This window comes from Poromitra crassiceps (assembly GCF_964638095.1).
Source record: "Poromitra crassiceps genome assembly, chromosome: 28".
Classification (NCBI taxonomy): Eukaryota; Metazoa; Chordata; class Actinopteri; order Beryciformes; family Melamphaidae; genus Poromitra; species Poromitra crassiceps.
In genome coordinates this window covers 5,765,158-5,792,087 of record NC_139651.1, presented here as the reverse complement: position 1 = coordinate 5,792,087, position 26,930 = coordinate 5,765,158, and the positions used below count along the sequence as shown (strand labels likewise).

The 26,930-nt window shown below is 43.8% G+C and overlaps 1 protein-coding gene across 1 annotated transcript; it reads right to left on the bottom strand.

The window, feature by feature from the left end:
- aldh1a3 (aldehyde dehydrogenase 1 family, member A3) lies at positions 1-23,165 on the bottom strand. The gene is made up of 13 exons (XM_083662079.1): positions 23,017-23,165; positions 22,438-22,542; positions 21,660-21,800; positions 18,734-18,863; positions 12,518-12,579; positions 8,228-8,356; positions 7,497-7,610; positions 5,860-5,962; positions 4,754-4,938; positions 4,150-4,320; positions 3,137-3,294; positions 1,864-1,938; positions 1-1,767 (listed from the first exon to the last, which is right to left on the bottom strand). Exons 1-13 carry the CDS (start codon positions 23,119-23,121, stop codon positions 1,698-1,700), a joined length of 1,548 nt encoding a protein of 515 aa, XP_083518205.1. The 5' UTR covers positions 23,122-23,165; the 3' UTR covers positions 1-1,697.
- Positions 23,166-26,930: the final 3,765 nt, after the last annotated feature.

Here is a 26,930-nt window from a genome sequence, read left to right as displayed (position 1 = left end):
ATTTCTATTTAAATATAAAATGCTGATATGAAGAGACAGACTTGTTTCCCATAGTAATAAACACATATTAAAATATATAGGATGATAAAAGCCAGTTAATGCTGACACGATCCGTGATGATAACATTGTTCCAGTTACAGTATTAAAATGTCACCTCAGAGGTAAATATTACCTCATTTGGAATAGGAAACGGAGTTCCTTCCAACATTTGAAAGGGGGGGGGATGCTCAGCAGAGAGAACATTCGTACTCACATCATATTAGCATCAACACTTATAAGTATGAAACAGAATTAGGGGGAGGGGATACTTTTATCTGCATTTATCACCTACTCAACATTTACAAAGACATTTCTCCAGAATGTTTCCTCTCTGCACCACAGTCCCACAAACAGAAATTTCATAGACAAATGTGATCAGTCGACGACACTGACAATTCTCCTCCACTCATACATGTGAAAATATAATATTGCTATTTATTCAGTATATTCTTTCTTGTGCATGTATGTTATTTCTTCAGAAGAACTGAAGAAACAGTGAAGAACAGGAAACGAGATAAGGAAATGGTTATTGTTGTTGTTGTTTAACAACAGGGAACATTCTGAAAATTCATATCCTCTCCTTCCAATACTTTTCTCATGGGTATAACAACCCACAGTTGACATCGCCGGTCATGAGTCCACATTTGTTTATGTCTTTTAAACTGGATTTGATTAAACATTTTAATGACTAAAGATGCATTATGTCATGTTATCACACAGTATGCCTAGCTGGTTCAAGCTGGATCCTGGATCTTTTCCTCACTGTCACATATGACTGTTTCTGCCACATACTCTACACTGACTGTATCTACAGTATGCACTCCAATACTTTGACCATGTTGATTATTAGGGTCCAACCGATATGGGACTTTGAAAGCCAATTAAGCAAGTTGATGATATTTGATACTTTGCCAATTGATACTATGCCAATATAGCCTGATATTCAGACTGAATCGTCAACTCATAAACTCATCTCCTCTTCAAGAACAGCCAAATCCACAACTGTGGAGTGGGCGTGGCTTCGAAGGTCTGGAGCCAGGCTAATGCCAATATGCTTGTATATTTAAATTTGACCAATTTCATGAAAAATCGCCCCCAAAATAAGGTTATATACTGAAACAGCATTCGGACCATCATGGGACACTAAACATCTCCACTGAAAGCCAGACGAATGAAATGTGGGTTAGCAGCTCCTTAAAGGTGCAGTGTGTAGTTTTTGGCGGCATCCATCTAGTGGTGGACAGATTTGGCAGACATGTAATATAATATTCAAAAGTATGTTTTAATTAGTGTATAAATCCCATGAAAATGAGAATTGTTGTGTTTTCCTTACCTTCGAATGAGCCCTTTATTATATCTACATAGGAGCAGGTCCCCCCATGGAGGGTATTCAGTTGGTTGCAATCTGCAACCTCACCACTAGATGCCGCCAAAAACGACACACTGCAGGGTGAGGCAGGTTTCATGTCAGGTGATGGGTAAAATCATATCCTCACCTCCAGCATATTGATAGTGGACAACACTGACTGGATGATATGTGATTGTTATTGGCCCAATGCGGCCTGATATATCGGTCTAACCCTTATGTCAGTATCACGGGAGGGGGGAAGGGTGGGTTGGAGAGAATTGGGACGCAGCCCGATGGGGAAGTGCTCAGCTCACAGGGTTTCACTCAGTTTGATGGTCACCGCTTTCACCTCGCAGTACTCGGCCAGGGCGTACTCACCACTAGGGGGAGACAAAGCAACAGACAAGTCACTATATCATGTGGATTACGCTACAGATCGTGGATACGAATGGAAAAATAATATTCTTGGCTCTTACAGCTCTCGTCCGTTGCCTGACATCTTGTACCCTCCGAAGGGAGCCTGGGCGTGGAGAGCGTTGTAGCAGTTCACCCTTGAGAGACAGAGAGAGAGCTTTTGTTTAGTTTCAGTTGGCTGGACATTAGAAGAACAAACATTCATCAGAAAAATGGAAAGGGTCTCCAAATAATTGATTAACATTGAATCGCATTGGGTGAGTTAGTGTCAGATAATGTCGGTCATATTTCAGGAAGTTGTGGTGGACATCGTTTGTATACGACATCTCAGAAAGTCCGAGCCACTTTTGAACTGTTGTGAAATGACACTGAACCATTCGCCAGGTTGATCATGCTAAAGCCCATCATTATTTCTCCAACAAATGTCTTTCCATCACTATTTATCTCACAATTTCTTTATCCAACCCAAACCCCCCCCCCCCCCAAATCAATCAATCAATCAATCAATTAATCAATCAATCTGCTTCAAGTGAACCTAAACACTTTTTTGTGGTTTCTTTTTCCAATTTTTGGTGGTAATATTCAGTGTCTCCAATTCCATACATCATAAAAATCTAAATGAAACTACTTGGATGGAAGCCCAGGTATAGACAGTGACCTTCAGGCAGAAACTCAGGTCACACTCCTAAAAGTCAAATGGTATGATGACATGGAAAAACCATATTGGTTTAAACCTAAACAACACAAGCACACATCACATAAAAGTGTTGCCCTGTAATCTTTTGCAAGCCATACCTATTCATTAATAATAGCCATTTGACAAAAGTCAACATGACAGAAACTGACTGACTGACTGACTGTCCTGACATTAGCATGCCCTGACCCCGGTGGCCCAGCGCCGTGGGGAAAACAAGGTTCCAGCACTATGTGCTTGGACTCCTAATAAAGCATATTGATGCGTACCTACCAGTGTGGAATCAGATCAAAATGGCTCATTAGCTAATCAGTTCAGGTGCAGGTCTTCCCATACACAACCAGTGTAGTATTGATCAGTGCTTTAAATATGTAATCAATCAAACTGCATCATATCATCATATCAGAGGTGGACAACACTGACTGGACGAGCTCTGATTTTGAACTTTGAAGTCAATATATCCATACCTATATATATATATATATATATATATATATATCCATACCATATATAGCCTGACCACAGCTTTATAGCATCATGAGCAGTTCACAGTCAGTCTGAATACAGCGTCAGTGGATGAGCCATAGTGTGTTGAGTGTGGAAGTGGGAGGTACTGCAGGTGCTGGTGAGTGAAGGCTTACCAGACAGTGCCGGTCTCCAGGGCTGCAGAAACGGACAGGGCTCGGTCCATACTTCTGGTGAAGATCGCCGACACCAGGCCGTACTCCGAGCTGTTTGCCCTCTCTATCGCCTCCTGCTGGCTCTTGAAGCTAAATATACACTGCACTGGACCGAAGACCTACCAGGGGGGAAATACATGTGGTCGAATAGAATGTGATGTGGGATGACCAAGCTTTTTGTCTGAAAAATCTACTATTCAGCAACACATCAAACTGTACATCTTTTCCTCTTGAAAGCCCCATGCAGTGGTCTTCACCCGGGGGTCCGTGACCCCTAGGGGATCTGCAGAGCTACTGCAGGGGGTCTGCCAAATTTGGTCAGAGTAGCCTACTTTGTGAAAATGTTAAAAATGTATTTTACACCAAATGTATTCTTTCCCTGCTCTGTTTCTCTATCAACCAAGGGTTCCTTGGGTTGACAAAGGTTGAAGACCCCTGCTCTAAAGGCATATAGGATATAGCATATCACATGGTCTAAGCACATGGCACAAGTGTGTTTGGGGGTGTGTCCAAGTCCACTTCATGGAGAGGACAATCAGATTGTGAACTCCCATTCCCTTTAAGAGCCAGGGGTGCTTGCACCTGACACATGCTATTTAAATGGCGGACCATCAGCATCCAGGAATTGAGCGAGGGGGGCACCCTTCTCCAAGCTTTGTCTGGGGGAGGCCCACAGTCTCAGACTTTGAAAACCCCTGGTCTACGCCATTCAAGGAAAGAGTGGTGAGAGTGATTTCTGTAGTGAATTAAACTGTAGTGAAATTAAACTATTCTTCATATTGTTGTGGAGCCCCTGGAACCACCTCAGAGACACCCCTGCCTTTCCCATCCCACTTTGAAAACTACTGGTTTAGGTTCATTGTGTAATTGAACCACCAATCCACAAGGTGTCACTCTTTACTTTCACACACTATTCTCTATGTCCTTTTTGTATTTGTCAGTTCCATATTTATGAATGAAGCAGGAGGTCACACCTCTTCCTTGGCGATGCGCATGTGGTCCTTGACTCTGGAGAAGACGGTGGGCTGCAGGTAAAGGCTCTTGTCACCCACACCTCTCTCTGCTCCTCCACACTCCAGCCTGGCTCCCTCCTCCTTCCCACTTTCAATCAGCTCACAGATCTTGTCCAACTGCTGCCGGTCAATCTGGACGACGCCACATAGAGACAAGCTTTCCCATTAGGTGTCATTGAGTCTAAAACCAATAGTGGGTGATTTATCTCAACTTTATTTTCTTTCTTTTTTTTGCACGTAAGACATTTTTCTTCAATTCAGAGTAAAGTAACTGCACATACTGCATAATATAATACTTTTACTTATTTGTCTTATATTTTATAATTTGATATATTTTTTATTTTTCTCTATATTTTCATTAGTTTCATACTGCATATTTCATATTTTTGGTATTTTCATAACATAATTTCCATTCCTTTTTGTTTGCCTCAGTATGTCCTACTGCTGTTTTTTTGCACACTCATAACCTTTACATTTTTGTATACTTACATGTAAGTTTTAGTGTTGAACTTGCATACATTACATTACATTACATTACATTACATTCTAACGTATCGCCCCCTACCTGCGGTCCATGTGACGTCCGCGGGTCCAGCGGATCTCCTATAACGATTTTCTTGGCGCTTTCTACGCTGCGACGCACAAACTCTTCATAGATGCTCTCCTCCACAAAGACACGCGATGCAGCCGTGCAGCACTGACCCTGGTTGTAGAAAGCCCCTTTCTGTGTTTCCTCCACAGCCAGTTCCACTGTGAACACACACACACACACGCACGCACGCACACACACACACACACACACACACGCACACACGCACACACACACACACACACACACACACACACACACACACACACACACGATCAGATCATAATGCAGCTAGGTTTCACTTTCCCCACCCAGATTTATCCGGCCAGTCCCCAGGGATTTAACTGATGACCTTCCAGTCACAAGCTCGCTTCTCTAACCGTTGGGCCACCACTGCCCCATCACTTGGGTCAGTATTACTTTAAGGGTACTGGTATTGGTGCTGGTATCATAGCTTTTTAAACGATAGCCAGCCCTAGTCTTATTGCTACTCCACTGCAAAAACAATTACAAGATCATATTTTGTCCATATTATGCATGCCCAGAGCAATCTAGTAAGAGAGTGGCGTCAGCGGAGGTCCAAAATGCGTGACTCATTAGCCAATGAACAGCCAGGAAGGAGGCTCGCGCTACTTTTGAATGCTAAAATAAAGCTGATAATGTACAATTGATTAAAAAAAAACTAAAAACAAAAAAACTTTCAAAGTACATCACAAACTGTCCATTTTGCTGCAACTCGACAGTGCTGCTTAATCCAGGACCTTACTTCCTGGAACTCTTGAGAGTAAAAAACGAGTCCATTGGAGTAAATGGAGATGTCACGACTCTTCTATATACACGGCTCTGTGCACGCCTAACGACCGCCTCAATGAAAAGTAAAAGCAAAGGTGAGCTAACTCTCTCCCGCTTTCTCTCTCTCGACACACACACACACACACACACACACACACACACACACACACACACACACACACACACACACACACACACACACACACACACACACACACACACTCTCCTTTGTTTGCTGTGTCTGAGTGTCAGAGCTTTAGTGAGACAGAGAGCAAAACCACATTACTTACAGTCTGAGTCAGCGAACACAATGCAGGGGTTCTTCCCTCCCAGCTCCAGAGTCACTCTTTTCAGATTACTTTTGGCCGCAGCCTCTTTGATCAGCTGGCCAACCTGCGGACAAGAGGGCGGATCACAGGTGGGGTGGTGAAGTCATGGATCAGAGTGTCAGGTGTAATGACAAAAACGACACTCATTTGCATAATAACAGCACCAAAGAGATCAGTGTCTTTGGGGATGTGAGTATTTTTGCAATGTGACATCGCTGTATCACAGCAACACAGGGCTGCTAGGCCCTCTCTGGGGAGAGTTGTAGACTCAGCACATGCTTCCTCTGATACATGTGCATTCGCCAGTAGCTTCCTTTCACCTGGCAGCGAGGAGTTTCCCCCGGCAGGACGCGACGCGTGGGAGGATCGCGCGATTCCCCACAGTTGACCCATCACCCCCGGCGAACAGGCACCCCCCGATCGACCAGAGGAGGCGCTAGAGCAGCGACCGCATCTCACACCCTACTACCGGCTTCCCACCCACAGACACGGCCAATTGTGTCTGTAGGAATATCTGACAGAGTGCAATTTGTATAAAACAATCGAGAAAGGAAACCTGACTGAGCCGGTGAGCTGGTATCCCAGAGTCATGCACTTTTCATAAAGCACCACTGTATTGTAAGCAAGAGGCTATACCCCGCCTCGCCAAAAACAATTACGTTTCGCTGACACGCTTACAAGAGTGAATTACAATGAGCGAGTCGGGGTTTCAGTGTCACGTTCAAGAACGCTTCAAACTCAAACCTCAAACTGGGATCCGGTTAAAAGAAAACAAAGAGTCTTCGGTCGTTTTTCGAATTTGGTCAACTTAGAACTAGTGGTTCTCAAAACATTTTCATGTTGACAAACTGACACAAATTAGACCAATTTTTTTCTCTTTTTGATGTTTTATTACAGAAAGTGTATGAAACCCATGACCACACATTCTGTCATTGTGTTACTAATTATAGTGAAAATGAGTTATTCCCCTTTTTGCTGGGGAGCCCCTGGAGCCCCCCTCAAGGACTCCCACTGGGAGTCCCCGGACCCCACTTTGAGAACCACAGACTTGGAACATAAGACACACAAACATCACCCAGGTGGATCTTGGGCTCTGGTGCACAATGCTAACACAGCATGGAGCCTACTATCACTCAATAGAGTGACCACCAAACTGGGGTGTGCGTACCCCTAGGGGTACGTGGAGGTACTACAGGGGGTGCTTGAGAGAAAGGGGGGAAATGGAAAAATGTAAGAGTAAATCATGAAAATAAATGAAATGTTTAACATAAATTTGCACTAATTTCAAGGCTTTCACCCCATTTCTTATTTTGTAATGTTTATTCTTCAACATGTGGGATATCATTCATTCATTGCATCATATGCTATAGTTTTCTCTTACAGATTTCTAAGCAGAATATTGTAGTCAGGTAAAGGGGGTGCTTGGATTCAGAAATCAGAGAAAGGGGGTACACTCAATATAGTGTATGCTAAAGTGTTAGCATGGAGCACGGGAGCCAACGAAATTCAACTTATCAAATGAAAAACTTGATTCAGCGTATCTCCCTTTCGAAAACAATGATTGTGCCACAGAAGTGCTTTGTCATACAGGCACATACCTCTGTAGAGCCGGTGAAAGCCACCTTGCTGATGTCCATATGGCCGGCGATGGCTGCTCCTGCTGAGGGGCCGAACCCTGGCAGGATGTTCACAACTCCAGGCGGGAATCCCACCTGACATGGCAACCCGGCAGGTGTGTTAGAGAGGAGGGGAATCAAATCATTTGAGAAGAAGCCAAAGGACTGAGTTCTCTCTTAATATCTTTGCAATATGTCAAAAGGTCAATCTCCAACCTGCTGTAAAGATCTGGATCTGTGGTAAGACTTTCCCTGTTGTTGTCTAGTCTAGGGATTCTCAAAGATTTTCATCTCCCAAATAGCAATATACTAGAATATAATTTAGTCCCATATGTGAAGATTTCTGATTTACTATTGAGTTGTAGAACTATACATGGTGCAGGATAAACTTCAAATTAATAGTCAGTTTAATACATTAATTTATGAAATTATTGTGAAATCTCATTCTTGTTAGGGACCCGCCGGAACCACCTCAACGACCCTTGGGATTTCCCCCCAACCACAATTTGGCCAGCACTATGTAAGTGATTAGGCTCTTGGCCTGGGCATAATCGTTACCAAAAGCATGAGGAAAAGCCACGCGGTCTAAACTCTAATCACATAAGAGGCAGGGATTTTCTATAGAATAAAAGCCCAGAATCTGTCCCGACCGGAGCCCACGGCTCGGATCAGGCCCGGCTCTGCACGCTAAGAGAGAGAGCTAAAGTCGGAACCTCTTTGATGAGCGATCCAACGTGGAGGGCCGTGAGGGGGGTCTGCTCCGCCGGCTTGATGACCACAGTGTTTCCACAGCTCAGGGCCGGAGCGATCTTCCACACGAACATCAGCAGGGGGAAGTTCCACTGGCACACACGACACAAAAACACACAAGTTCACTGGCGCCGTCGAAAACAACTGCACAACTTAACGGACACTTTCACTATCAATGACGGCAATCTTTATGATGTAACATCAGAATCAGAATGAGAAAAACTTGATTGATCCGCCAAGGGGAAATTGTTACAGTTACAGTTGTTACAGTTACAGTAATGTTACAGTTGCTCACAGCCAGGTAGAGACAAATATAACATAGAGACATTTATAAGAGAATAGGAATTGGCAATAAAACTATCAAATAGAGATACGCATACACAATAAAGTGTCAGAGAATATGTGCTTTCCTCTACATCATAGTAAGTAGCTTCAAACTGATTCAGTTATATGAAGATATGCTTTTATGAGGGAAAACAAGTATAGATTTATGATTTTCTGCAAATATATGATTTACCCAGTTATTTGTGTACCACTACCTCTCTGCTTAGCACCATATTTGAGTCCAAGCAACACACGCCATATCCTTATGACTTCAGTTTTTTACAGTGCAACACGCACCATATCATCATGACTTCCGTTTTTTACAGTGCAACACGCGCCATATCATCATGACTTCAGTTTTTTACAGTGCAACACGCGCCATATTATCATGACTTCAGTTTTTTACAGTGCAACACGCGCCATATCATCATGACTTCAGTTTTTTACAGTGCAACACGCGCCATATCATCATGACTTCAGTTTTTTACAGTGCAACACGCGCCATATCATCATGACTTCAGTTTTTTACAGTGCAACACGCACCATATCATCATGACTTCAGTTTTTTACAGTGCAACACGCACCATATCATCATGACTTCAGTTTTTTACAGTGCAACACACACCATATCATCATGACTTCAGTTTTTTACAGTGCAACACGCGCCATATCATCATGACTTTAGTTTTTTACAGTGCAACAACACGCGCCATATCATCATGACTTCAGTTTTTTACAGTGCAACACGCGCCATATCATCATGACTTCAGTTTTTTACAGTGCAACACGCGCCATATCATCATGACTTCAGTTTTTTACAGTGCAACACGCGCCATATCATCATGACTTCAGTTTTTTACAGTGCAACACACGCCTCATCATGACTTCAGTTTTTTACAGTGCAACACACGCCTCATCATGACTTCAGTTTTTTACAGTGCAACACGCGCCATATCATCATGACTTCAGTTTTTTACAGTGCAACACGCGCGATATCATCATGACTTCCGTTTTTTACAGTGCAACACGCACCATATCATCATGACTTCAGTTTTTTACAGTGCAACACGCGCCATATCATCATGACTTCAGTTTTTTACAGTGCAACACACACCATATCATCATGACTTCAGTTTTTTACAGTGCAACACACACCATATCATCATGACTTCAGTTTTTTACAGTGCAACACGCGCCATATCATCATGACTTTAGTTTTTTACAGTGCAACACGCACCATATCATCATGACTTCAGTTTTTTACAGTGCAACACGCGCCATATCATCATGACTTCAGTTTTTTACAGTGCAACACACACCATATCATCATGACTTCAGTTTTTTACAGTGCAACACGCGCCATATCATCATGACTTCCGTTTTTTACAGTGCAACACGCGCCATATTATCATAACTTTAGTTTTTTACAGTGCAACACGCGCCATATTATCATAACTTTAGTTTTATACAGTGCAAAACACACCATATCATCATGACTTCAGTTTTTTACAGTGCAACACACGCCATTATCATCATGACTTCAGTTTTTTACAGTGCAACACATGCCTCATCATGACTTCAGTTTTTTACAGTGCAACACACACCACATATCATCATGAATTCAGTTTTTTTTTACAGTAAACCCAGAGCAAAAATCCACTTTATCACTTGGCCGTCAGTCTGGAGAGATGAGATTAATTCACGGCGTTTTCTCATACGAAGAGAATAAAAGCAGGGCTCTAAATAATCAGGACTGGAGATGAGTCAAAGTACACAAACGCAGAAACAGATTTTCCAGGTGCTGCTCCTTCCCGTGTTGGAACGCAAACGCTGGAATAATTGGCCACTCAAAGCCAAATTAGACAGCGATACATGTGAGTGCTGACTGTTTATTGTTTAGGCATTGTTAACTTTTATAGCACTTTGGAAACAGCCTGCCGCCATTAAGGGAGTTTGGGATCGCGAGTCGGGGAGAGAAAGCCTTCCTGTATGCCTTTGACAATGACTCATACTGTGCGTCTGCCAGTAGTACTTTTAGTAATTACACAACGTCCTTCAGTATAAATTTCACTTTTATGATATAATCTCCCATGTCAAACAACAGCCGTTTTGTTCCTTTGTTGCCAAAGCAACATTAGAGGTTAGAGGACTTATACGCTCCGAGATTTAAAAAAAACAACAACTGAATGGCTGCATTCTGTCAGGATGTCGGAATTATACTCTCGCGCCTGTCTGGATCGTCCGTGACAAAGTGCAACGCGACACCGGCAGCGACGAACCACCGAACGCGACCCCGCCCTAAATCTGATGAAGAAGTTCTTATTAAAGGGGGGAGGAGGGCGACGAAACAAAAGGAATACATATATTCCAATGTGTGAAAGCGAATCCAGCGTGGCAGCCGTGTGTGTTTCCTGTAAGAATACGGGCCCTGGAGGGGATTAGTTAAAGAGGAGGTCTTGTTTGGGGAAGGCAAAGATTAAGATAAGGTTTCTCTGGTACATTTCTACCAGGGGTTTCATTTCAAACCTCCGCGATCCAGATACTGTGAGGGCTTTTCCAATTCCAAGTGCCACATCGCCTCGCTTGCACTCGACATTTATGATCGATGCTTCTTCTCCTCGCGAGTCAAGCCTTCCAGTCTTCTTCAGTGGTTCCAATTAAGCTCGAATGTGTTTCCCAGAGAGCTCGAGATGAGTAAACGATGGAGCCGTGCGCCGAAAGGAGAAGTTCGCCCAAAAGAAAGAAGAAAGAAAAACCAGTCATTATTTACTCAGCCCCCATGCCGAATGGAAGGACGGGGTGAAGTTTTTAGTCCACAAAACAGTCCCGGAGTTTCACAGCAAAACACCGTCGCAGCATTCCTACTAAACAATCGAAGTGGATGGCGACCAACTTTCCAACGTAAATACAGGTAATACAAGTCTCCACAAGCCCTGAGATGCCAAGTTGACTGAAAAAGACGTAATTTACATGCATGTTTCTAGCTGAAATCTTCTTGCCGACCTGACCTTCTTCTTGCTTCTCACGGCTATAGTGAAGATTTCAGTTAAAAACATGGTGTAAAAATGACGTCTTTTCAATTCAACTTGGCATCTTGGGGCTTCTGGACACTTGGATTACGTCAGACGAGCGGTATATGGAGCCATTTCTTTTCCCTGTTTGAAAGTTGGTCACCAGCCACTTCAATTGCTTCGGATGATGCTGCAACGGTGTTTTGCTGTGAAACTCCAGGACTGTTTTGTGGACTGAAAAAACCCCCATCATCCGTCCTTCCATTGGTTTGGGGGTGAGTAGATAATGACGGAATTTTCATTTTTGGGTGAACTTAGCCTTTAAACTTTGCGTCTATGCTGCTGTGATTAAAGCTCTGATGCCATAGCTACAACTGAAGTATGATGATGATGAACCATATGTAGAATATAGGCCAGACCGCAGCAGAGCGTCGTGCCATAGAGGCGTGTGCGTCGTCGTCGTCGGCCTATCAGACCTTGGCACGGACACGCAGATAACGCTCGCTGTGCCTTGGATGCTATTTCCTGCAGGTTATAAATTATATATTGCGCAACGCTCTGTGTTTCTTTACGCTTATTAGGAACAGATTGCATTACAGCAAAATAATTCTCAGACATCCTGGAAAGAATACCTTTTACTGGATTTCCTCAACAAAACAATGACAGCCACACACACACACACACACACACACACACATATGCACGCACACACACACACGCACGCACACACACACACACACACACACACTCTACCGCCAGCAACGTGATGTTTCTACTCTATTTGTGTGCCACTAAGTGTGTGTGCATTTCATTTTCTCTCTGAGGTATTTTTCACACCAGGCCAAAGTAAAAATGAATTATTGGTATACGTACTGTATTAATACTCATAAATTAAAAACAGATCCACTTTTTACTTACTGGAATGATGGCTCCGCACACGCCCACAGGCTCGTGCTTGGTGAAACACATAAAGCTTTCATCTGTGAAGAGGAGCAAACAACACAATCATTTTTTCCACGTGTGTTTTTGGGACCGGTGGGTCTCGACGTGCACTGCACCCACACAGCCTGCTCGCCAAAGTCAACGTTTCTGCCATCCACCGATACGTAGAGGATCATGTTATTGAACCAAAAATACGCTGCATAATCACATTTCTCGATACGTGTATATCAACGTCATCGAGTCTCACATTTAACGTTTTTGTTATTTAACACTATCAATTGTTTTACTTGCCTAAACATAACCAAAGTTGCTAAAGTTTTTTTCTTTGCGTATAATGTTGTTGGAAAGGTTTTCAAATGAAACCACTGTTTTGAGATTGTACGTAGATTGCAGAAACGTACAGTGCCAACATTTTATTCTGGCGGCTCATATGTCGTTTTCATTTTCTAATTTCTATACACTTCTGCCTCTGTTGCCTTCAGGCTAACCGTTATGAAACGGCTGTAAATTGGAGGTGAAATGAGGACAGCTCACTGATGTAAACAATTGTAGGCAATTAAAAGCTCTCACTTCCTCCTCTCTCCACCCTCCTCCTGTTTTAATTGGGATGCAGTGAGTTGTAAATCATGTGCATTTCACCCCTCAGTAAATCATATCAACAACACCTCTGCTTGGGAAATCACTTACAGTAACTGAAACAGCATTAGGGTGAGACCAATACATTGTTTTGCCAATAAATCATACTGATAATAGACTTTTTTTTTAAATAAAAAATGTGTGTTGTGTGTCCACCTCTGATTTAGTTTTTTTTTTATTACATTATTTATTGTAGAATTTTTGTATTTCTTTTCCTAACCTGAATTGATTGGAATGTGATCCCCCCCCCCTTTTCTTCCCAATTGTACTCGGCCAATTCCCCCTGCTGCCCCGGTCGTTGCACCTCCTCTGCCGATCTGGGGAGAGTTGTAGACTAGCACATGCTTCCTCCGATACATGTGCAGTCGCCAGCCGTTCCTTTTCACCCGACAGCGAGGAGTTTCAGGATGTAGCACGTGGGAGGATCACGCTATTCCCCCCAGTTCCCCTCCCCCCCCCCGGAACAGGCGCCCCCGACCGACCAGAGGAGGCGCTAGTGCAGCGACCAGGACACAAACCCTTTAGGGCAAATGTTCACCACACTCATGTAATCTGTCAGTCAGACATAATGCGGGATCCGACAAAAACAGAACAGGTGCATAATTTTTCCGTACCGCATGTATTGCTCGTCTATTAACTTGGGCGAGAGTCTGGCCGTTTTACCGGATCCGCAACGCAGCCGTAACGCATCTGGTGTACATTGGGTGTCAATCTGGCTTCCCACCGCAGACACGTCCAATTGTGCCTGACCAAGCCGAAGGTAACACGGGGCTCGAACCTGTGACCCTCATGTTGGTATAGGCAGGGAATTTACCCCTGCACTACCTGGACTACCCATGTGACATTCTAGTTGACATCCACACAGTATATGAATATAGTAGTAGTAGTAGTAGTAGTAGTAATAGTAGCCTAGTCTAGTAGTACACTAATAGTAGAATGGGTTTAAATGGAGTGTTTTAGTTTTTCCATCCTGCGGGGAAAACACTGAATACCTCTAATGTTTTGGAAGGTTTTGGCATGACTTAACGAAACCGAATATCGGCCAAATAGATTAAAATCCCCAAGATATCGGCGTTGGCATCGGCATTCAAAAACCTATATCAATCACACCACTGAGTGGTGACATCGATACCCACCAGCTCCCGCTTTCCTGGCCTCGCATGCGCGTGTGATATTTTGTAGACGAATGTGTCAGAGGCTGTGAGCAGATAACTGGTCAAACCTGGCCTCCCAGTCTGTGCCTTGACCTTCTCCAGTTTCCCCATATCAATTCTCATCTCAGGCTCCCCTGATGCTGGGAGAGCCCGCGTTAAAACAGCTCATCAAATGCTTACATTTACACAGCAGTGTGGAGTGAATGGGGAATGTCCTCATCGCTTATCACCACATAACACAAGATACAGTGAGTCAGATCAGGCAGCCTCAGGCCTGCTTTAGCGGGCTGGCAAAACGTTCCTTATTACAAACTCATATCCTACGCATTTGCACGTCTCCTCTGGCAGATTGGAGTTATAGCTCCATAAACAAAGGTGTTCCGGAGGCAGGAATAATCTCATTGGTTAAGTTACATCTCAATGGGGCGGGGCCAAAGAACCACCTTGAATGGCCAAGAAGGAACTCTGCCTTAACATTAAAGAAATCTTCAGTCAGTGTTGTTGCACTAGAGGCAATCACAATATTTTACACACCTATTAATTGTCCCCCACCAATGGGGGACTATGGATCGGTCTCCATCTGTCCATCCGTCAGTCAGTCAGTCAGTCAGTCAGTCAGTCAGTCAGTCAGGTAGTTAGTTAATTAGTTAGTTAGTTAGTTAGTCAGTCGTACTGTAACATCGACTTTGTGTTGCTAGGGGGCAGCATTGACAAGGATGGGACTGACCCAAGGGTGGATCTAGATCACTAATGGCAGTGATGGGGGGACAACATGTTACTATTCACTATTCGTTTTCCCATGACTCTGTAATGGAATCAGAACCCTTTATGTGGGCAGAAACCTTATGTCACGCTTCAGCGGCCTAAAGGCTAGTATGGCTGATTTGAACTTGGAAGGTCAGCTAGGCTACCTAGATAACTTAGTGTATGATGAATAGACTGCTTTTTCCCCCCCAGTTAGTAGCACAGTGCTAGGCTAGGCTCAATAGTTAGCCAGAGAGCCAGAGATGGCCAGAGAAAGCCTTGTTGAGCCCCCGGAGCAGCTCTACTGCCAAGAAGAAATGCTTATCGAACTAAAACTCCAACCTGCTTTTCAGACAAAAACCACCACAGCCCTCATCTTTGCTCTGCTATGAAAACTTTAGGGATTAGTGTCTCTGCCGAGGCTCCTGGGCCCCGTCGAGGCGTTGAGCCGGGCACTGATGTGGAGTGTCTGATTGTGTGTTAATCCCTCCAGACTGTTGCACCTCACTGATTACCATCGCTCGCTCTTCCTCTTCCCTTTGTCCCGCCGGGCCCTTTCGTCTCTCACCACCCTATTGGGATTTAATCGAGAGGAAAGAGGCGAGCGTGTTTTGTCTATCTGCCGTCCTGCAGTGGACTGCCGGAGGAGGAGGGGGGGGTCCTGCCGGAGGAGAGGCACGGGGCGGTGGGGGGGCGGGGGTATTAAGAGGCTAGAGGAGATACCACCCAGGGCTGTGTGGACAATCCTGAGCAGTGACTTGGTCTAATTAACTTGTTTCCTGGTGCATTGATTCCCAACCACTTGAGCACAGCTTGCGATGGGATAGGCCACTTGGAAAGGTCGGGGATTACAATTTATTTCAAAAATTATTTAAAAAAAAATGGGGGGGGGGGGGGTCCCAAGTCATTTCACGTTTCATGTCAAAATCGAGCGCAAATACCAACTAGCTGGAGTAGCAAACGTGGATAAATGACTGAAACGTCCAGTTGCCCCGTCGCTCCGGATTCAGGTTCGGGGAGCCCAGTGACAAAAAGAAAAAATGTCAACGCGGTGGCCAAGCTGCCAATCAAAATCAATGAAGTAGAACTAAAACAGAAATATGGAAAGTGTTGAAATTATAATTCGTATTCTTTAAATAAAACATAAATGCTGTTTTGGCTCCTACAGAGAGAGGCCAACACCCAAACACCTGCAGTTCAAAGAGACATATATTTTGTGTGGATTTAGGCTGCTCGTACGTCCGCAGATCCAACGCAGCCACCGTTTTCTTTCAGCGCAAACTAAGAAAACGCAGGAGTGAGCAGCATAGCAAAACAGCTGAAGGGGTTCATGCAGTAAGTCAGACAAAAAAGGGCTGAACCACCACTAGCCCTAGTGGTGCAATTCAATAGTGCGCTAGTCAAATCAAACGGCCCAGGGGCGTCCCGGGGAACAATGACAGCTGGTTTTGGCAGTCACGGTTTCATGTATTGAATCGTCTACATGGACACGTTTTGTTCCATTGTTTTGTGACACTCAGACAACCTGGTAGGGTGTAGTGGTCGGTGTGGACCACCTGGTAGGGTGTAGTGGTCGGTGTGGATGACCAGGTAGGGTGTAGTGGTCGGTGTGGACCACCTGGTAGGGTGTAGTGGTCGGTGTGGACCACCTGGTAGGGTGTAGTGGGTGGTGTGGACCACCTGGTAGGGTGTAGTGGTCGGTGTGGACCACCTGGTAGGGTGTAGTGGTCGGTGTGGATGACCAGGTAGGGTGTAGTGGTCGGTGTGGACCACCTGGTAGGGTGTAGTGGTCGGTGTGGACCACCTGGTAGGGTGTAGTGGTCGGTGTGGACCACCTGGTAGGGTGTAGTGGTCGGTGTGGATGACCAGGTAGGGTGTAGTGGTCGGTGTGGACCACCTGGTAGGGTGTAGTGGTCGGTGTGGACCACCTGGTAGGGTGTAGTGGGTGGTGTGGACCACCTGGTAGGGTGTAGTGGGTGGTGTGGACCATCTGGTAGGGTGTAGTGGTCGGTGCGGATGACCAGGTAGGGTGTAGTGGGTGGTGTGGACCACCTGGTAGGGTGTAGTGGGTGGTGTGGACCACCTGGTAGGGTGTAGTGGTCGGTGTGGATGACCAGGTAGGGTGTAGTGGTCGGTGTGGACCACCTGGTAGGGTGTAGTGGTCGGTGTGGACCACCTGGTAGGGTGTAGTGGTCGGTGTGGATGACCAGGTAGGGTGTACTGGTCGGTGTGGACCACCTGGTAGGGTGTAGTGGTCGGTGTGGATGACCAGGTAGGGTGTAGTGGTCGGTGCAGATGACCAGGTAGGGTGTAGTGTTCGGGGTGGACGACCTGGTAGGGTGTAGTGGTCGGTGTGGACCACCTGGTAGGGTGTAGTGGTCGGGGTGGACGACCTGGTAGGGTGTAGTGGTCGGTGTGGACCACCTAGTAGGGTGTAGTGGTCTATGAAGACAGTGTGGACGACCTGGTAGGGTGTAGTGGTCGGTGTGGACCACCTAGTAGGGTGTAGTGGTCTATGAAGACAGTGTGGACGACCTGGTAGGGTGTAGTGGTCGGTGTGGACGACCTAGTAGGGTGTAGGGGTCGGTGTGGACGAACTGGTACGGTATAGTGGTCGGTGTGGACGACCTAGAAGGGTGTAGGGGTCGGTGTGGACGAACTGGTACGGTATAGTGGTCGGTGTGGACGGGGGTAAAAGTCTACATCAACCCTGAGTCACATTTAACATTTCTGTTATTTAAGCCCAACCCAAAGCAGAACCCTAAACTTAACCAAGTTGTGTTTTAGGTGTCAAAACACAACCGTAACACAAGGTGTTCATTTTTTTTAAGGTCGTGTTCATTTGATGGAAAAAATAAGCAAAATTATGCCCACGTACAGAAATGTACAGATCTGATTTCCGTGACTGCCAACACAAACTGCCGTAAGAGCATGCTGCGAGAAATCATGCACTCTAAGGTCGTCCACCTGCGATATGATCAAGGTAAGGATATGATTTGACACAACAGCTTCGGGGAGTCAAGGCTATGAGGTCTTTTAAAGATACTGAAAATGAGCACAAAATATGGGCTCAAAATATCAGCTGTCATGAGCTTCAACCCCAAAATATCAACCATTAGAAAAGCTACATTGGATCAAACTCTGGTGCACAGCAGAAACAGATTCACTTTCTATGAAGGTCATGTCTCAATTATGCATTATGAGCACATTCATAAGACTTTATACTGCATTTATAAGGATTTATATAACTATTTACACTTTACTTTTACTTTTTTTTTTTTACGTTTTACACTTTACTCACAGCCAGAAAAGAATGCTCATAAGTCCTCATAACTGTGTTAGTAGTATTATACAATTGTTAATAATTATACTTATATGATAATTATAGTGCTGTCACTTTACTATAAGCTCACAAAGTCGTATTATTGATTGTTTATTATATTACATTATGTCCCCCACTTACGATACTTTATAAACCTTGTTATAAGTTGCCGTGCATGATTATAAACATTTATAAAGACTTTTATTCAGCCTTATAAATGCATTACAATGTCTTATGAATGTGCTCATAATGCATTATATAGACATGACCTTCATAGAAATTGTTCTTGTAAAACTCTTTTTTTAGAAGTCAACAGCAGCAGACATGCACACTCACCTACAGGCAAACTCTTGCCATGTATCTTGTCAGCCCAGCCGGCGTAGTAGCGAAGCGTTTTGATGCTGCCATCCAGGTCAACGAAGAAAGACTGCAGGAAGGGTTTCCCCGTGTCCATAGTCTCCATGGTCTACAGACGCCCGGAAGATACAGTCACTCATCAACATTCTCTCCTTACATTTTTTTTAGACATTTAGGTAACGCTGTTTGTTTCCAGTGCATGGCAGGTCGGGGACGATACACTCAACTCACGATTCAGTACGATTCACGATACTGACTTCACAATACGATTTTGTTTTTTTTACAAAGTGAGATTGCAGGCAAATTACGACTATAAAATAGTCCTTTCATTATTTCTTAGACCACAAAAAAAGACCGTATTTTTTCGTATATTTTCTTAATCAAATTAAAGAATTCCTTTTTATTTCTGAGGTAGGGTATAACTGCAAAACACACACTTTGCAATGAGTGCATATTTCATTTTCTTTGTAAGAGAAAAACTGGGGAAAAAAAGCTTTTCGATAAATTTTTCATCTCACCGATTTGAATCTTCACACATTTTGTAGAGTTTTACTGTAACTGTCTGGCGATGTATTGTTACATCCATAATGGTCGGCTACAGGACTCAAACCACTATGTGACCGTGGCTGCCTCCCCAATTACTGACTTACTTAGTTACTTAGGCCTTTGTATTCCTTGTGGAACTATAGGCCATTAAATATGAACATTGATCAACCCCACTACTAGTAAGGTCTGGTTTATTATCTGTCACAAAGAATCAGACTAATACCATCTATCTACTAGTAAGGTCTGGTTTTTATTAGCCGTCACAAAAAATCACACTAATACCATCTATCCATCCATCTACTTTATAAAAATCCCTGCTGGTTTTCTCAACTTTCGCACACTGCATGTTGCCCATCAATTCACTGGTTGCTATAAAACAATGTTTTATACTCCGTTACCATACCAGGAATTTAATATGCTGTGAGACTCCTTGGTTCCAGATGCAACAATAATAATAACGATTATAATAATGGCGAATTAATCTGAGGCTGGACAAAGGCAGAGTGAGTTTCTAACTAGCTGGCGAGGCCGCTCCTGTGCGGAGCCAAGGGTGGTGCGGTGGGCTATCAGCCACGGCCTCGAAAAGTTAAGCCCACTCCAATGTACAGTAAGCTTGAGAAGTCTCCTTTCTAAAACAGTATCTTGAGAAATACAGGGTGATTAGCCATGCATGCAAAAATAATTGACCCCCCAAAAAAATCAAAATGAATCCATAATTCAATAAGTTTAGCCATAATAATGTAATAATAATAATTTGAAGAGTAGGCCTATTGAATTTCCCAAAATAACATTTTGTGATCAACTCTATCCAGTTGAGTAGCCTATATCATAACATGTGACAAACACGATTTTGTTCCCTGTGTTTGCTGGAGTCATTTTCAATTCACTGCTCTGAAGCTCCAACAGATCACCGCACGCCTTTCTCTGTACCTTTTTCAAATGGCCTGAGTCTGGTATGTATTTCCCCAAAACAGAGCCTTGAGTTTAGTGTAATTAGCCATAGCCCTGCACACTACCACTCCGGAACATGTTTGCAATTAGCAGTCACATGCAATCTCATATTATTACTTCACTCACATCTGCAAGGGTTCATTTACAAATCTAACTCTTAATGCAAGCTGGCAGCTCAACAGAGTGAAAAGGCACAGCAACGGGGATTTCATTACAAACAATATCTGAGGCAGAGGGAAAGTCAAATCTAGCAATCATTACATACAGAGAGAGAGAGAGAGAGAGAGAGAGAGAGAGAGAGAGAGAGAGAGAGAGAGAGAGAGAGAGAGAGAGATTGGGGGTGTGGGCTGGGGGGTTGTCATGATGTCATACAATAATAAGGGCCAATCCCTGATATGAACAAGTCAATAATATCATGAATAAGGCAACAGCAGATGGACATTTTTCAACTGTTAGGGAAATCCCAGAGTTTTATTTACAGTCGCCTAGTTACAGTATGTAACACACTTTACTTTATAATTGAGATCTATTGTTGTAAAATAAAATAAATATCTAAACCTAAACCACAAGCAATGCCTGCAAAGAAATGTGTCGTCAATGCTAACTAGACCTGTTATTATTGTTACTCATATGATGAATAACATGAGCATCAATTGGGTATTTAGCTACTGTACAGCCTATGTGAGTCCAAATTTGACAATGCAGTATTGCACAAATCACATCAGGGATCATTCAGGACCAATGTTCCTGATAGTTTGATGACGTATACGTACATCAAACTGTCAATAACCTACCGGTAATAGAACATAGGCTACAGTACAGTATGTCTAATAATTCATGGCATTGCCAAATAATATATTGTCAGTCATTCACCAGTCAGACATTGCTCACATGTTTTGCTAGTTGTGGCAACTGGTAAATTATAGGCCTATTCGATGCAAGTAGCTATAGCCACTTTGCCATAACTCATATTGAATTGAATTGACTTGCTCTTCTTGGGACTTATTTTATGAATTGAGAAAATCACTCAAAATACATTTTTATATAGACTCATTTGGGGGTCTTCTAATCTAGATGATTCACCAAGCAGCACTTGGGGGGGAAGGGGGGTGGGGGCGTTGTTGTAGCTAAAATGATTCACGCTCCTGCTGCGAAGATTGGGTCATAAAATGTTGGGCCTACATTTACAGTGTTGCGTAGATGTAGACTATAGCCTACCGAATTTAAGAGTGTCTCTTAATAATTTATTTAAAAAAAAAGTCTTGTCATGTTTCCCAGGTAACGGTAGCCTGCGTTTGCCAATAAGGAAGACAACGTTAAATCCCCAGATTTTGAAATGGACTTTGGTGTCGTCACAGACACAGACTACATCTAGCCATTAGAAAGCATGGGGAATGAATGAGCCCACCGCAAGCAGTAGCCGGTCCCTCTCCATCAGGTCGGCGAGTTTGTGCAGCAGTCTCCCCCGGCTGGACGCGTCCATCCTCCGCCACGGAGAGCCTCTCTGCCCGGCTGCCTTGGCTGCAGAGACCGCCTTGTCCACATCCTCCTGAAGAGACAAGTGCAACACCATAAAGCAGGTCAGACTCAGATTATAGGCTAGTAGCCTACAGTATGCAATTCTCTTGTATGGGTACAGACTTTTAGCAAATTCAGTTAAAAGAAAATCTGGCATTCGCCTAGCTTATCGACAAAATTAGGCTACCACCAAAAATTTGACCAGATGATTGTTTCTGAAATTACTATAACATAGGCCTACACCCAATAAAGCAACAAAAATAAATAAATAAATAAACAAAATAAAAACTAAAATAATAATAATAATAATAATAAACAAAATAAAATAAGATCAAATAAAATAAATCAATATATGCATGTAGGCCTATGTGTGTATATCGTATAGGTGTAGATACACATAGTGTCTTCTAGAATCTAGGGTGTCATGTTATTCTCACAATCTAGGGAACATCATGCCCTACTAGAAACACTTCTGCTGAGAAGCAAGATAACCTAATTGCCATAATTTTGAATGAAGTTTGGTCTTGAGGGTCTCTCACATGGGGCATTATGTACAAAACAACAAACTAAAGCAGAGCTTATTTGAAGTCATTATCCACACTGGCACAGTATGTAGGCCTAAAGCAGGTAAAATGAACCCGGCGGAGCTGAAATCGATCCATGCTTACTTTGTCTGCTTCCTCCACATCACAGATTTTGACACCTGTTGCTGGGTTGAAAGTTGGAAATGTCCTCCCTCTGCTGGACGTGTGCCAGTCATTGTTGATAAAAATCTGTGGAAAGTTGTTTGCAGACAATCTTCAGCATAACTCAAAGTCATCGCCTATTTTGTCATTATCTCTGACACAAGACACTTTGCTGTGGCTTCGCCAGGAGGCCTATTGTGACATCCGAGCCTGGCACGATGTGACGATTGAACACTGTGACAAACGCTAAACGCAAAATGAGTGAACAATGCTTAGCCACCTTCCTTAATGTAAAGAGAGTGCAGTATGTCATGATCTTATGTCATGAGCCTTCTAAAGACCATGGCACACTGATCATAATAATGTTTGATCGGTGTGCCATGGGCTAAAACACAGGCAAACCAGGATTGAACATGTGGAATCTGAACAAACATCTCCAAACAATGACAGTCCATGGCACACCAAACAAACATCCCTGTGTTTGGCTGTGTTTTGTTGTAGGATGTTTCTGATGAGTGTGCCATGGGCTGCTTAAGCCAATATAGCCTTCTATCTTCTTACCTTGGTGTGTCTGATGTCCTGGACTTTGACAGGCTGGGGGAACGCTATAGCAGGGCTGCCTTCTTCCACTGCCACTCCATTCTCTGCTGTTCCGTTCTGGGCCATTCTGGGTCAGCAGCAGTAACAGTCCACAACACACAGCCAGTCTGTACTGCTCTGTCTACTCAACACTGTGGGCTCGTCCACCGGCTTTTATAGGAATGTGGAGGAGTTCCTCCCTCCAGTCCTCCACACACAACAGTTTGACACTCCGCCCCTATCAAAATATCCACAGCTCTTATCTGAGGGGGAATCTGGTTCTTGCAGCAGCGTGGAAATATCCTGCAGCCCTTTACTGTAATAATCCATCAAGACTTGAACTTGACCCGTGTGGTTTCACCTCCTTCCCAGTAGAGACAGTAAAGCAAGACTGTCAGGTGGTAACACAGCTGCTGTTTCCAGGCCTGTCCTCACAAGGAAAACGACAACATCGGTCGATTTTCATCGAGGTGGTTGAAATGACCAATGTTTTACGAATGGGACCTCCTGTGGTCGTAAGCGGTGGTGGTGGTGAGTAAGTGCATGCTTAACCCAGCTGTTTTAGTTGCCTAACCTTAACCCAGCTGTTTTAGTTGCCTAACTTTAACCAAGTTATTTTAGTTGTCTAACCTTAAAGGCACTAAATGCGATATTCAGCACTACTAGATGCCCACAAAAGACTATTATATATCTAGTGATACATGTGAGTTATTGTGTTGAAAGCAGTGAAAGAAGCCACGCCCCCTCTGTGTTGTGGACAGAGGCTTTGTTTATTCCAGCCTGCTGCTTCTTTGGTCCGATGGCTCCCGCTTCGTTTGGACAGAGAGTGACCCAGCGAGGCTTGAGAGCATACTGGATCAAGCCGCAACTGCGATTGAGGAAATAAAGCGGCCATGGCTGTGGGAATAAGGTGAGTCTCTGTTTGTATCGCGGTTTTATCACTGTGTATTTGCTGGTCTGTGTTTACAATACGGTATGTCGGCTGTGTGGCTCGCTATGCATGTCTCGATGGCAGACGAGTGTCTGGGGTTGCATAGTGTAGATAGCAGAAGCTATATCAGAGCAACGCAAGTGTTTACGGTGGCATGGGAAGGCGTGGCTATGTGTTTTATAGACTGTGTTTACGTTTTGATGTTACAGCTCCAGCGTGACATCTAGTGGGCAACAATATTACTATATTAACCAAGTTGTTTTAGTTGCCAAACCTTAACCAAGTTGTTTTAGTTGCCTAACCTTAACCAAGTTGTTTTAGTTGCCTAACTTTAACCAAGTCGTTTTAGGTGCCTAACTTTAACCAAGTCGTTTTAGTTGCCTAACCTTAACCAAGTTGTTTTAGTTGCCTAACTTTAACCAAGTTGTTTTAGTTGCCTAACTTTAACCAAGTCGTTTTAGTTGCCTAACCTTAACCAAGTTGTTTTAGTTGCCTAACTTTAACCAAGTCGTTTTAGTTGCCTAACCTTAACCAAGTTGTTTTAGTTGCCTAACTTTAACCAAGTCGTTTTAGTTGCCTAACTTTAACCAAGTCGTTTTAGTTGTCTAACCTTAACCAAGTTGTTTTAGTTGCCTAACCTTAACCCAGCTGTTTTAGTTGTCTAGCCTTAACCCAGCTGTTTTAGTTGCCAAACCTTAACCAAGTTGTTTCAGTTGCCTAACCTTAACCAAGTTGTTTCAGTTGCCTAACCTTAACCAAGTTGTTTCAGTTGCCTAACCTTTACCAAGTTGTTTTTATTGCCTAACCTTAAGTTGTTTTAGTTGTCTAACCTTAACCAAGTTGTTTTAGTCGCCTAACCTTAAAGGAACACTCCGCCCATTTTCAACCAGCTTTGTATCATGAGAACATCAGTAGTATATCAGAAAACTGTAAACGGTTTTGAAGTCTGTCATTTAATTTGACAGTTATTGAGTGTTAAAGTGTGGACCAGTGACATCACTGGTCCACACTAACTCAAATTAATAACTCATTAACTCAAATCAACTCTCAATAACTGTCAAACTAGATGAATGATGAATAGTTTGACAGTTATTGAGAGTTGATTTGAGTTAATGAGTTATTAATTTGAGTTAGTGTGGACCAGTGATGTCACTGGTCCACACTTTAACACTCAATAACTGTCAAATTAAATGACAGACTTCAAAACCGTTTACAGTTTTCTGATATACTACTGATGTTCTAATGATACAAAGCTGTTTGAAAATGGGCGGAGTGTTCCTTTAAGTTGTTTTAGTTGTCTAACCTTAACCAAGTTGTTTTAGTTGCCTAACCTTAACCAAGTTGTTTTAGGTGCATAAACATAACCAACGTTTAAACGCGTGATGTTAAAGGTAAAGGTAAAGTCCCACTGATTGTCACACACCCTGAGTGTGCGAAATTTGTTCTCCGCATTTGACCCATCCCCTGGGGGAGCGGTGAGCGGCAGCAGCGCCGCGGTCGGGAATCATTATGGTGATCTATGTTTTTAAGTTAACTCCCGCGATTCGCTAGACATGTCGTTTTGATCGTTGGAAGTCATTGGAAATTGACTTATACTGTTGTTTCGGTGTGAGGACATGTTGAGATAATCATTGCAACGCAATGAGCGTATTCTCATTTTTGCACCATCCTAATTGGTGGGATGTATTGAAAACTCCAGCATACCAGACGAGCTCACAATCATTAGTAGCTAAACAGCCCTCTGTGTGTGTGTGTGTGTGTGTGTGTGTGTGTGTGTGTGTGTGTGTGTGTGTGTGTGTGTGTGTGTGTGTGTGTGTGTGTGTGTGTGTGTGTGTGTGTGTGTGTGCGTGTGCGTGCGTGTGTGCGCGCGTGCGTGCGTGTGCGTGTGTGTGTGTGTTTGAGAAGAGAGTCAAGAGTAAAACGTCCCACCTGAGTTATTGGCTGTGTCTCTCAGTCCAGGCAATGAAAGTATAATGAGAGCAAAACCATTCCGCTGCACAATATTTACCCCGCAACACGGCGGCTTTGATCAGCTCCACGTCGGCCATATTGGGAGAGACGTGCGGGCCCCGTTCGTCAACCGTGCAAAAGGTGCGACGCGTTGTGATGGTTTCCTCGCAAAGTTGGTTTTTGCACCTGGGCCTGGTGAAGTTGAATGGAGTTGAACACATGTAAACAAATGCTTTTGTTCTCGGGGGGACAAAGCTGCCCGCTCGCCCCGGACCCGTACTCAAACACAGTCCGCCATTGTTTCCCCTTCATCGCTTCTTGTCACTCTGCATGTCAAAGTTTAATTAGGACAACGAGCAGCGTTCACAGGCTCATTCCTCACTTCAGCAACTTTCTAACACTTCATAATGAGAGAGAGAGAGAGAGAGAGAGAGAGAGAGAGAGAGAGAGACTCCAGAGGGGCTGAGCAAAAGGAGAGAGAGAGAGTGAGAGAGAGACAGAGAGAGAGAGAGAGAGAGAGAGAGAGAGGAAGAGATGTGTGTGGGGGGGTGAAAGAGGAAAGAAAATGCCTCAGCAGGATAAGTCAGAGAAAACAATATGTAATGCAAAGCACGGCCCCCGGGGGCCCGGACTCAGGCAAATAAGCTGGAAGTTGCTCTGGATGCGATGATTTCTAAAATGATTGGAGGGATTAATGGGGCATCTGGGTAGCGTAGTTTAAAAAAAGGCACTCGCCTACCACCGCGGAGACCTGGGTTTCAATTCCCGGCAGCGGTCTGGCTTGGTTAAGACGTTCTTACAGATACACTTGGCCGTGTCTGCGGGTGGGAAGCTGGTGCGATATGAGTCCTGGTCATTGCACTAGCCGCGCCTCATTTATCCATTCTCCATAGAACCCATTTTCATTCAGATATGTTGAGGTCAGAGGTCAAGGCCCATTTGAAAATAGTGTTTCCCTGGCCAAAATTTTGCCAAAATCTGGAGTGTTAATTAGCCCCCTTCCCGACACCCTAGC

Bases quoted from the DNA above. Each gene is read 5' to 3' on its own strand.
- aldh1a3 (XM_083662079.1), bottom strand. From the start codon at position 23,121: ATGGCCCAGAACGGAACAGCAGAGAATGGAGTGGCAGTGGAAGAAGGC. The intron at 7,611-8,227 runs GTTCCGACTTTA...TTGCCATGTCAG, and splicing joins TTGGATCGCTCATCAAAGAG to GTGGGATTCCCGCCTGGAGT. The intron at 3,295-4,149 runs GTGTGACCTCCT...CCCCCCTGGTAG, and splicing joins TGCGCATCGCCAAGGAAGAG to GTCTTCGGTCCAGTGCAGTG.